General features: G+C 44.1%; 1 protein-coding gene across 1 annotated transcript in view; it reads left to right on the top strand.

Moving 5' to 3' along the window:
- The first annotated feature begins 6,043 nt into the window (after positions 1 to 6,043).
- The window catches only part of LOC111969805 (kazrin-like), a 156,591-nt gene continuing 149,469 nt past the window's right edge, over positions 6,044 to 13,165 (top strand). The window contains exon 1 of the mRNA XM_023996072.2: positions 6,044 to 6,758. Within this exon, the coding sequence (XP_023851840.1) occupies positions 6,683 to 6,758 (76 nt within the window). The 5' untranslated portion in view covers positions 6,044 to 6,682. The remainder of the gene's footprint in view (positions 6,759 to 13,165) is intronic.

The following is a 13,165-nucleotide window of genomic DNA, read 5'->3' as shown; positions in this document are numbered from 1 at the left end:
GCCAGCTCTAGGAAGAGTATTGGTGGTTCCAAACTTCTTTCATTTAAGACTGATGGAGGCCACTGTGTTCTTGGGGACCTTCAATGCTGCAGACATTGTTTTGGTACCCTTCCCTAGACCTGTACCTCGACACAATCCTGTCTCGGAGCTCTACGGACAATTCCATTCGACCTCCTGGCTTGATTTTTGCTCCGACTGTCAATTGTGGGACCTTTATATAGACAGGTGTGTGCCTTTCCAAATCATGTCCAATCAATTGAATTTACCACAGGTAGACTCCAATCAAGTTGTAGGAACATCTCAAGGATGATCAATGGAAACAAGATGCACCTGAGCTCAATTTCAGGATGAATATGTATGAACTTTCCAATTTGTAAGTCGCTCTGGATAAGAGCGTCTGCTAAATGACTTAAATGTAAATGTAAAAATTTCGAGTCTCATAGCAAAGGGTCTGAATACTTATGTAAATAAGGTATTTCTTATTTTTAATACATTTGCAAAAATGTCAAAAAACCTGTTTTTGCTTTGTCATTATGGGGTATTAATGAGAAATGAATAATTTGTGAATAAGGCTGTAACGTAATAAAATGTGGAAAAAGTGAAGGGGTCTGAATACTTTCCGAATACTACTGTATTATAGAGTGCACTCAAAGTATTCAGACCCCTTGACTTATTCCACGTTTGATTACGTTACAGCCTTATTCTAAAATTTATTCAATTGTTTATTTTCCTCATCAATCAACACACAATACCCCATAATGACTAAGCAAGAACAAGTTTTTAGACATTTTTGCAAATTAAAATAAACTGATATCACAATTACATAAGTATTCAGAGCCTTTACTCAGTACTTTGTTGAAGCACCTTTTGGCAGCGGTTACATCCTCAAGTGTTCTTGGGTATGACGCTACAAGCTTGGCACACCTGTATTTGGGGAGTTTCTCACATTCTTCTCTGCAGATCCTCTCAAGCTCTCTCAGGTTGGATGGGGAGTGTCGATGCACAGCTATTTTCAGGTCTCTCCAAAGATGTATGATCGGTTTCAAGTCCGGGCTCTGGCTGGGCCACTCAAGGACAATCAGAGACTTGTCCCAAAGCCACTACTGCATCGTCTTGGCTGTGTGCTTAGGGTCGTTGTCCTGTTGGAAGGTGAACCTTCACCCCAGTCTGAGGTCCTGAGYGCTCTGGAGCAGGTTTTCATCAAGGCTCTCGCTGTACTTTGCTCCGTTCATCTTTCCCTCGATCCTGATTAGTCTCCCAGACCCTGCTGCTGAAAAACATCACGACCGCATGATGCAGCCAACACCATGCTTCACCGTGGGGATGGTGCCAGGTTTCTTACAGATGTGATGCTTGGCATTCAGGCCAAAGAGTTCAATCTTGGTTTCATCAGACCAAAGAATCTTGTTTTTCATGATCTGAGAGTCCTTTAGGTGACTTTTGTCAAACTCTAAGTGGGCTGTCATGTGCCTTTTACTAAGGAGTGGCTTCCGTCTGCCCACTGGAGCTCTGTCAGAGTGACCATCGGGTTCTTGGTCACCTCCCTGACCAAGGCCCTTCTCCCCGGATTGCTCAGTTTGGATGGGTGGCAGCTCTAGGAAGAGTCTTGGTGGTTCCAAACTTCTTCCATTTAAGAACGATGGAGGCCACTGTGTTCTTGGGGACTTTCAATGCTGCAGAAATGTTTTGGTACCCTTCACCAGATCTGTGCCTTGACACAATCCGGTCTTGGAGCTCTACAGCCAATTCCTTCGACCTCATAGCTTGGTTCTTGCTCTGACGTGCACTGTCAATGGTGGAACCTTATATAGAAGGGTAACATTTTGTAGAAACCTGTTTTCGCATTGTCATTATGGTGTATTGTATTTAGACTGAGGGATATAAAAAAATAAAAAAAATGTAATCCACTTTAGAATAAGGCTGTAACGTAACAAAATGTGGAAAAAGGGAAGGGGTCTGAATACTTTCCGAAATGCGTTTGTGTCGAGGTAAGACTGCGGTATGACAAGTGGATTGATGACGCTACTTCAGTAAGATGGGAAGCGGTCATCCCAAGGAGAATGTGTCATTAGAGCATGACTGACTTTGGTCTTTCATCTGATCTAAATACATGACCTGCAATATGACAAGCAGGTGGGGCAATCCTTTATCCTGCGTTGTCTTCTCGACATGCCAAAGAATAGATATTAATTTCTTCATTAAAGAACAAAAGTTGTCTGAATCGTGATTAGCCCCCTCTAGATGAACTGTTTTGCTGTAATGCTAAAGCTGTAGTCTGTCATTATTTGTTTGCTGTAGAGCCAGAATATTACCTGAGGCATTGCTGCTGGAATCGGCTTGTGGTCAGAATGCCAAATGCTCTGTTTATTTATTCCTTAGTCTACCCTTGACAGAGTACATCATGTAATATTCAGGGTGGCTGATGAAGCTAGGCCTATCTTGGCATTGGCAAGTTGCGCCCAACTGGAATGCTCTCTTTTAAAAAGTTTAGATAGATACTGTAATCAAGGCGTATCAAAAGTTATTACTTTTCCCTAAGTATATGTAGACTGTCCGAGAACCATGGCTGGCTTGGTAGCTCCTGTGATTTGAGTCTATTTTGAGTGTAGCACACTTGTCAGTAAATTTGACATGTGAGTCATCTCATGCCTACAGCCCTCGCCTCGTTCCTCTGCGTGGGTGATACCTTGTGAAAGGCCTGTTCTGGGACAGGCAATAGAGGCTTTACACTTTTCAGTCAGCCTCATGAACAACAATGACCTGTGTGCAAATGAGTCCTGAGTCACCTATCAGTATGCAAACTGCTGAAGAATCTTTGTGAATTCTCTACTTGAAAGTTATGAGCACTGCATACAAATTGCATCAGATTTATTCTGAGAGTGGAATCGCTATCTTTGTTCCAGGAGCTGTATTGTTTCAGTGCAGCTTGACCAGGAAATGACTTCATCAGAAAATCAGGGTGATGGCCAGGACACCGTGACCTTGAGACGTCTGAGACTGGTGCTAAAACAGCAACACCGGTTAGACATCAATACGAACAGAGGTCAGAGAGTTAATAATAGATTTGAGTACTAGATTAAAAGCTTTAAAGTAACATATAAATGTTTACCATCTGCCATTAAGTTACACAATATTAACAACCTGTCCTCCAAATACCAATACATTGCTGTATGTTTTTGTCATGTTCCAAATACTAATTGTGAGCTTTGTTTTCAGGTTTTTACAGCATGCAATCTAAACTTCAGAATAGTCATTTTATCAGTGATGGAGTGCATTCATCTGACACGAACCCTCAAGACCTATATTTAGAGGTGTAAACTTTTGGTGCTGATGTTGGACATGCGGGGGATTCTCTAACCACTTCCTCAATCCTACCTGTCTTTTTCATTATTGCTGCTGTCAGTCATCAGAAAGACAAAACTCGCTGTAGTCCACATGGCTCATATATGTTATGCCACTACGTGAGTTTCTACTACACCTTCCCTCTGTTTGATTGAAATATTAAGAATAGCAACATTATTGGTACCATTATTGTTAGAGAACATTCTAGTCAGTCTTTCCCTTTCTTTTCAGATCTGTATCATACCATGGACAAAGTAAGTGTCGTTCACAGTGAAATAAAACATCTGTCTTTTACTGGCAAGTAAAGCAGGGTAGCTTACTGGATGGAATGCTGTGCATCTCCATCACATTGATGCTGCGTTGCCATGAATACGCTTAGAGTCAGGTTCTGGCCTGCGTGCATCTGTGCTGAAATTAGTTTTGTCCAAGCCCCATCCGTCACACTCTCTCACACGCGTTAATGGCCTTAGATTTTATTAGATTTTTGATTGATCAAGCCCACACACTAGACGAGCTGCAACGGCAACATTAAACCGTACTAGTCGCAGGAGAATTGGAATGTCTTCAGGACTAGAACTTCTGTAATGAATTTGTTTCACTAGAAAGGTGTGTGGAGCTATACGGTTGATAGACGATAGACGAATGACGAATTGAATGTCGCGTGTGAATTTGATTTGTGAGGGTCTTTATTCAGTGGGATGGTGCGACGTGTTTATCTTTCCCCTGGTGCCATGGCGGTTTGGTTTATGGTTCCCTCGTGGGTCGGTGTTGTTGTTTATAGGTGCTCTGCAGCGCGTGTGTGTGGAGAGGAGCGCTGTGCCATGCCCCAGCTGTCAGAATGAAATATCATTGCACTCCTGATTGCTGTGTACAGGGCCTCAGGATTCATAAAAATGCAATCCCATGCAGCTCTGTACCAGGCTGGCAGAGAGCACTAAATAAACTATGATACAGAGGAAAGCTGGCAGATTTATAAAGTGCATGGACACACTGTACTAATGCTGCAGATATAAAGTACCACGCAAATTCAGCATAACCGTAAGACGTACACAACCATACGACCACAGTATTTATCGTTTGTGAATTTAGACAGGAACCTATCCTAGTCCTAAAGGGGTGCAGTTTCTGCGGCGCTGTAAGCCTCATTGCTCTGTAACCTCCGTTCCAAACACTCTGCGGCTCCTAAACCCTGAGGAATATAGTAGTCTGTCTTCTCTATAGAAAGTGTCAGTGAGCTCTGTGGGAGGGGCATGACTGCTGCTGCTCACACATCACAGCACACAGCCTTCTGTGTCCTAAAAAAAGCTTTCCCAGTCCTGACTTCCTGTTCAAAGAGAATGGCATTAAAGCGAACGAAGTTCGAGAGGGAATGAATAATGAATTCCAGCGGGCGTCACTCTGAGTTAGGCAGAGATTTCAGTGAGGAGCCATCTTCTCTGTGTCTGTTGTCATTGCTCATGTCATGCAACAGCTGAGCCTGTACCAGAGACTCAGTTCATATCTGGCCCTATAAGATCTATTTTCCTCTGTCCATCTGCATGTGTGTTTGTGAGATAAGGGTACTTTTCAGTTACCTACACTGAGGTGAACTGTTCACCTACTTGAACGTCTTAGATTGGCTGAATATTCACCTGAAGATGGTAAAAGCATGTGTATGCCTATGGCTAATTATTCACTTGACAACCTAACGTTGAAGGCCAGATCTTTTTACCTGCAGGCCACCTGCTTTAGCTAGCCAACCGAGCGCTGATCTCCCACTGTTGGAGAGTCCTGCTCTAACATTTCCTTATTTTTATTTATTTTTATTAAAAAAGGAGGATGTGAGTTCTATGACCAGGTCCCCTCAGTGTACACTTTTAACAGCACAGCAGTGTGTGAGAGGGCTCAGTGACAATGGGCTTCCTAGGAAAGTTTTGCTAACAGGGAAATAGCCTGTCGGAGGAGCTGGCTGACATCCTGCAGAAGGCTCAGGACCTGAACAGAACGGAGAAAGAGAGGTGGACTCACTGAGAGGAATATGGTTTCGGTGCAATAATTCAATTATTGTATAGGAATGATAGTGTCATCATTTGTCTGAGGGTGGCGGTTTCCATGCCAACACCTACATAAATAATGAGCACTGTACGCTTCAAGGTGCCTCAGGATCTGAGGTAATATTCTCTCAATTAAATTGGATATTCCCTTCATTTCAACAGGTGGACATTAATGTGTTTTCAGATGCGTATAAGCATTGGCACTCATCTCATTAAATGCAATTAGTCAAATACAACAGCAGAGCAGTTTCTGTACATACTATATGTAACATAGTATAATACATTAATGGTTTCAAGTGAGCTACTTGCTCGTTTTCAGTTCATATTCAGTGTTTTCGGTTCTGCTTTTTGAAGGTGAAGCCTTAGGTGACAAATATAGAATTCATACTTGTATGCAACCTCTTTCTCCCTCATCCTGTTTTCCAGCACCAGGGAGAAATGAAGAGCTGGGGTTGCAGAAATCTGTTTCCCAGCAGCAGCTCCGGCTCTAAGATGGATAGAGGGGGTTTGCATGGGAGGGAGGGAGGGAGGGAGAGAGATGTTATTGCTGAAGCACAGCAAATGAGGGCTATAGAGAGGGGAGGGTTGAGGAACGGAGGGAAGGCAAAGGGAGGGGAGAAAGGGGGCATGCTCAACAGATCAGAGAACAACAATCGTCTTCCCACCACCCATGCCCAGAGTACAAGGCTCCTGCCTACTGCCAACTCGCAGGTAGGAAGAGAGAGAGGGAGGGGCGACTTTCACCTGCTGGAGAATCCAGCCTGTGTCTGCTCTGCTCTCTGCCTTCAGCTACAGAACCTGCTGTCAACCTTGCACAGACAGAGCAAGATCACAGCACTACTGGAACAGCTGCACTCAGGGCTCTCTCTGCTGCTTCCTCCAACACTCCGGCACTCTCTCACTCTTAACACACACTCACAGGCACGCACACACTCAGGCACGTCCAGAACTCTACCACGCAAGCGCTCACACACACACACTCACACAGGCAGGCACACCCCCTCTCTATCTGTGCAGTGAGAAGCTCTGCCCGTGTCGGTGTGAGCGGTGGACTGTTTCTCTCTCTGGCGGCAGCAGTACTGGCAGCAGGACTGGTCCAGTGGAGGGCAGTCAACTCGCTCTCTCCAGACTCCAGGACAGCTCACGCTCTGGACTTTGGAACAACAAGCCTCTCTCTTTCTTTCTTTCTTTTTCTTTCTCTCCTCTTTTTGCTTCTTTTTCTCTCCCCTCTCTCTCCGCCTCGACGTGACGCAGTGTTTCTGACCTTCATCCCCCTCGTGTGCACAGCGTTGGCCAGTGGGACAGCCATGGAGGACACCCTCACCTGCAGCCCTGCCACCTTCTCCCAGGTGTTTGGACGTCAGGGACAGCTCATGCAGGCTAGTGAGTAACCAAACATACGCCTTTGTTAAACATGTCAGTGTTTTATCCCCCATCGGCTGCCTGGAGATCACTCCCAGATCAGGTCATTAACAAGCCTGCTCTGCTCGTCAATTTGAACGGATCTCCTGGCTTTCACTTGCCATCTTAATTCAGCTGGTGCTTGGAGAGACTGTTTCAGATAGAGAGAGGCTGAGATGGGATTACTGTTGCTCTAGTCTCTCTGGAGTAAATTGGTGTTTCTATGTACTGTAGGTTGATATTAAGGGGAAATGCAGTGGTCTGCACCCAGGGGCTTTAGGTTGCAGGATGTTTTGTGTTTGTGCCCATGAGGAACTGTGCAGTTTGTGTAGTAGTTGGGTACTCATGGTTAATGCCTCTGTTGCTGTGTTGAGTTGAAACAATAGCAGGGCTGAGTGAAACACTAGTACGGCTGATACATGTCAAGTGTTGGTACAGTATGTGGAGGAGGGGGTTCATTATATTATAGCAGTGTCATCTCACAGCAGTGTTGTCACCCAAGACACTCTTCAAAGTATGGACACGCACCACTTTTTTATTTTCACGACTGTAAAAAATACATTTATATTGCTCCCTTGTTTCACAAGTTAAAATTGGAGCCCACTGATATGGGATTTTTGGGTCCGATACCGATTTTAGGGAGGCGGAAGTCACCGATTACTGATGTATCTGCCGATATATCGTTTTTTTTAGCGGAGGAATGAAAAACAGACCTTTTTTACACTAATTGTGCCCCAAAGGATTAACAGATACTCTAAATGGTGATTTCATGAGCTGAAATAAAAGATCCCCGAAATGTTCCATACACACAAAAAGCTTATTTCTCTCAAATTTTGGGCACAAATTTGTTTACATCCCTGTTAGTGAGCATTTCACCTTTGCCAATATAATCAAATTGGCATGCTGATTGCAGGAATGTCATCCAGAGTTGTTGCCAGGGAATTTAATGTTCATTTCTCTACCATAAGCTGCCTTAACGTCGTTTTAGAGATTCGGCAGTACGTCCAACCGGCTTCACAACCGCAGACAACGTGTAACCTCGCCAGCCCAGAACCTCCACATCTGGCTTCTTCACCTGCGGGATAGTCTGAGACCAGCTACCCAGACAGCTGATGAAACTGTGGGTTTGCAAACTGAAGAATTTCTGTCAGAAACCGTCTCAGGGATGCTCATCTGCGTGCTCCCATTTCACAAGGATCTGTACATAATTCCTGGAAGCTGAAAATGTCCCAGTTCTTCCATGGCCTGCATACTTAGCAGACATGCCACCCATTGAGCATGCTTGGGATGCACTGGATTGACGTGTACGACAGAGTGTTCCAGTTCCCGCCAATATCCAGCATCTTTGCACAGCCATTGAAAAGGAATGGGACAACATTCCACAGGCCACAATCAAAAGCCTGATCAACTCTATGCGAAGGACATGTGTCGTGCTGCATGAGGCAAATGGTGGTCACACCAGATATTGACTGGTTTTCGTATCCACGCCACTACTTTTTTTTAAAGGTACAGTATCTGTGATCAACATATGTATATCTGTATTCCCAGTCATGTGAAATCCATAGATTAGGGCCTAATGAATTTATTTCAATTGACTGATTTCCTTATATGAACTGTAACTCAGTGAAATCTTTGAAATTGTTGCATGTTCCGTTTATATTCTTGTTCGGAATATTTACGGTAGTAAATACAACACTTTTTAGTTTACCTTAGGTACAGAGCATTCGAAAGTATTCAGACCACTTCACTTTTTCAAAATTCTGTTATGTTACAGCCTTATTCTAAAATGGATTAAATAAAATAAAATCACAATTTTCTACACACAATACCCATAATGACAAAGTGAAAACAGGTTTTTAGATTTTCTTTGCAAATGTATTACAAATAAAAAACATATCTTATTTACATACGTTTTCAAACCCTTTGCTGTGAGATTCAATTGAGCTCAGGTGCATCCTGTTTCCATTGATGATTCTTGAAATATTTCTACAACTTGATTGGAGTCCACCTGTGGTAAATTCAATTGATTGGACATGATTTGGAAAGGCACACACCTGTCTATATAAGGTCCCACAGTTGACAGTGCATGTCAGAGCAAAAACCAAGCCATGAGGTCAAAGGAATTGTATGTAGAGCTCCGAGACAGAATTGTGTCGGGGCACAGATCTGGGGAACGGTACCAAAACATTTCTGCAGCATTGAAGGTCCCCAAGAACACAGTGGCCTCCATCATTCTTAAATGGAAGAAGTTTAGAACCACCAAGACTCTTCCTAGAGCTGGCCAAACTGACCAATCAGGGGAGAAGGGCCTTGGTCAGGGAGGTGACCAAGAACTCGATGGTCACTCTGACAGAGTGTGACCTCTAGAGTTCCTCTGTGGAGATGGGAGAACATTCCAGAAGGACAACCATCTCTGCAGCACTCCACCAATCAGGCCTTTATGTCAGAGTGGCCAGATGGAAGCCACTTCTCAGTAAAAGCCACATCACAGCCTGCTTGGAGTTTGCCAAAAGGCACCTAAAGGACTCTCAGACCATGAGAATCAAGATTCTCTGGTCTGATGAAACCAAGATTGAACTCTTTGGCCTGAATGCCAAGCATCATGTCTGGAGGAAACCTGGCACCGCTCATCACCTGGCCCTACGGTGAAGCATGGTGGTGGCAGCATCATGTCTGGAGGAAACCTGGCACCGCTCATCACCTGGCCCTACGGTGAAGCATGGTGGTGGCAGCATCATGTCTGGAGGAAACCTGGTACCGCTCATCACCTGGCCCTACGGTGAAGCATGGTGGTGGCAGGATGATGATGTGGCAATATTCTTTCAGCGGCAGGGACTAGGAGACTAGTCAGGATCGAGGGAAAGATACATGGAACAATGTATAAAGAGATCCTTGATGAAAACCTGCTCCAGAGCGCTCAGGACCTCAGACTGGGGTGAATGTTCACCTTCCAACAGGACAATGACCCTTTGCACACAGCCAAGACAATGCAGGAGTGGCTTTGGGACAAGTCTCTGATTGTCCTTGAGTGGCCCACCCAGAGCCCGGACTTGAACCCGATCGAACATCTCTGGAGAGACCTGAAAATAGCTGTGCAACGATGCTCCCCATCCAACCTGACAGAGCTTGAGAGGATCTGCAGAGAAGAATGGGAGAAACTCCCCAAATACAGGTGTGCCAAGCTTGTAGTGTCATACCCAAGAAGATTAAATTCTGCAATCACTGCCAAAGGTACTTCAACAAAGTACTGAGTAAAGGGTCTGAATACTAAATGTGATATTTGTTTTTTATTTTTTGCAAACATTTCTAAAAACCTGTTTTTACTTTGTCATTATGGGGTATTGTGTGTTGATTGATGAGGGAAAAAACGATGTAATTATTTGGGGGATAAGGCTGTAACGTAACAAAATGTGGAAAAAATTAAGTGGTCTGAATACTTTCCAAAGGCACTGTATGTTATTCAAAACAAAATTCAGGCAAATGCTTGACACACTGGTTTTAGTCACACATTCTAATTTAGCTAGCTAGCTAACGTTAGCTACTTATCTCATCATGAATGCAAGCGCATGGCCTGAATGATAGATCTGCACCACCTGTCTTGCTTTTTGCAGATGGCATATTTCAGCATAACTGAATAAGCCCACTAGCTAACATAATATGCCCAGACAGTAACAGTGTAATTTTTGTATCAATGGCAAGTGTTCACTTTGGCACCAGTCTAGTGTTAGCACATAAGTAGTACAAATTGCCAAAAGTGTGTGGACACCTGCTCGTCAGATATCTCTTTCCAAAATCATGGGCATTAATATGGAGTTGGTCCTCCCCTTTACTGCTATAACAGCCTCCACTATTCTGGGAAGGCTTTGCACTAGATGTTGGAACATTGCTGTGGGGACTTGCTTCCATTCAGCCACAAAAGCATTAGTGAGATCCGGCACTGATGTTGGGCGATTAGGCCTGGCTCGCAGTCGGTGTTCCAATTCATCTCAAAGGTGTTCGATGGGGTTGTGGTCAGGGCTCTGTGCAGGCCAGTCAAGTTCTTCCACACCGATCATGACAAAACATTTCCGTATGTACCTCGCTTTGTGCACGGGGGAATTGTCATGCTGAAACAGGAAAAGGCCTTCCCCAAACTGTTGCCACAAAGTTGGAAGCACAGAATCATATAGGATGTCATTGTAAGCTGTAGCATTAACATTTCCCTTCACTGGAACTAAGGGACCTAGCCCGAACCATGAAATACAACCCCAGACCATTATTCCTCATCCACCAAACTTTACAGTTGACACTATGCATTCGTGCAGATAGCGTTTTCCTGGCATCCGCCAAACTCAGATTTGTCTGTCGGACTTCCATATGGTGAAGTGTGATTCATCACTCCAGAGAACGCGTTTCTACTGCTCCAGAGTACAATGGCGGCGAGCTTTACACCACTCCAGCTGACGCTTGGCATTGCGCATGGTGATCTTAGGCTTGTGTGCGGCTGCTCGGCCATGGCCATAGCCCATTTCAAGAAGCTCCCGATGAACAGTTATTGTGCTGACGTTGCTTCCAGAGGCAATTTGGAACTCGGTAGTCAGTGTTGCAACCGAGGACAGACAATTTTTACGCGGTACGTGCTTCAGCACTTGGCGGTCCCGTTCTGTGAACTTGTGTGGACTTCCACTTCGCAGCTGAGCCATTGTTGGTCCTAGATGTTTCCACTTCACAATGACAGTACTTACAGTTGACCGGGGCAGCTCTAGCAGGGCAGAAATTTGACAAACTGACTTGTTGGAAAGGTGGCATCCTATGAAGGTGCCACATTGAAAGTCACTGAGCTCTTCAGTGAGGCCATTCTACTGCCAATGTTTGTCTATGGAGATTGCGTGGCTGTGTGCTCGATTGTATAAACCTGTCAGCAACGGGTATGGCTGAAATAGTAAAATCCACTATTTTTGGCCATGTAGTGTACCTTGCTGGCTAGATAGCTAAGCTAACTGCCTTTCTGGCTAGCTAGCTAGCTAATGTTAACTAAGTGAGAATGTGATGAGGTCAGGGGTGCTTGCTTGATGAAGTGTGCTTCTGATTATTTACTTATTCAAATATGTTGGCTGTGGCAAGCTACTTACATTAACCACAATGCCTACTCTCACGTTGTGACTTAGGGCTGAATGGTGTTCAATCAGCAGCTCGTAAGAGCGCCCTCTTCAGGCAATCATTGAACATTTAAATAATTACCTCAAATGAGCAGACGTATTTATTTGTTCTATGTATATAATATCAGCGCTTTATTTGTGAAATGTTGACCGATGCAAATATTTCTGCGAAAAGCTAATATCTGCCGATAATATCTGTCAACCAATTTATCGGTCAGGCTCTAGTTAAAATATCAGTGGGAAATGGTGGTGGCTGAACCCATTCCAGCTTCTTCCAGCTGCCTGCTTGTATTTGTCTTTTAATCTTTCATGACAGAATTCTATTTATTTATTTTTTACACAGTATTAACCTCATGGCATTAGAGTGAGGTGGCTGAGAAACTATTCAGGACATTTATATTGCCCAAACTGAAGGCTGAATTATTTTGAGCTGAATCTATTACGTTTTCAGGTAAATTAACACATGCGTTGACAGGTCTCTGCAACTTTTAGATCATCTCTATGTCAACCATGTTTGGCTGATGTCTTATTCAACAATGTTCCGAGTCAGCTGGCTCCTAAATACAGATGATTTCCCTTGACTTGCCTCCAGATTGAATATCTCTCTTTCTCTCTCTCTTGGGGTCTTGCAGAGAGAACTTACTCGCATCCTTTGATACCTCCCCTCTGCCATAAATACAAACTGACATACATGCATGTTGTGTAATGAGAACGGCCTTTGCCAGATGAAACACTGCCAGAGCAGTCCGAGAGAGAGAGAGACCTGAACAGTACTTTCTCACTGAAGTTAGAGAAAGTTAACGTCGTAGTTCAGAAGTATTTTTTTTGCACAACCCGGAAGAGAGAGAGACGGCCCCGGTCCTGATTCAGAAATGAGTTAATTCAACGGAGACGCGCAGTAAAAGCCATTTGATTGGGATTCACAGTATTAAGGCATAAGGGACAGAAAGAGAGTTGTTTGTGATAATGAGAACATAATTCACTAACACATGTTCCTTGGCGGGGGTGTAATGAGCTGTGTGATACAGTGTAGTATATCTACTATCTGGTGATTTATTTAGTCAACTCTGCTCACTGTGGGCCGTGGAGTGATTTGATAAGATAAACGAGCTTATCCAGCCTGGTGGTGTATTGTTCGTTGTCGTTGACGAGAGTGTGTCTCTCTCTCTCTGTTCCTCTCCTCTCTTTGCATATAAATAATGCTCTTTGTTTGAATGCGTCTGTGGACTCATTAAGTGTGTTTGGTATTCA

Source organism: Salvelinus sp. IW2-2015, linkage group LG11 (assembly GCF_002910315.2).
Source record: "Salvelinus sp. IW2-2015 linkage group LG11, ASM291031v2, whole genome shotgun sequence".
Classification (NCBI taxonomy): Eukaryota; Metazoa; Chordata; class Actinopteri; order Salmoniformes; family Salmonidae; genus Salvelinus; species Salvelinus sp. IW2-2015.
The sequence above is the reverse complement of the archived record's forward strand: the minus strand, read 5'-3'. Positions and strand labels throughout refer to the sequence as shown.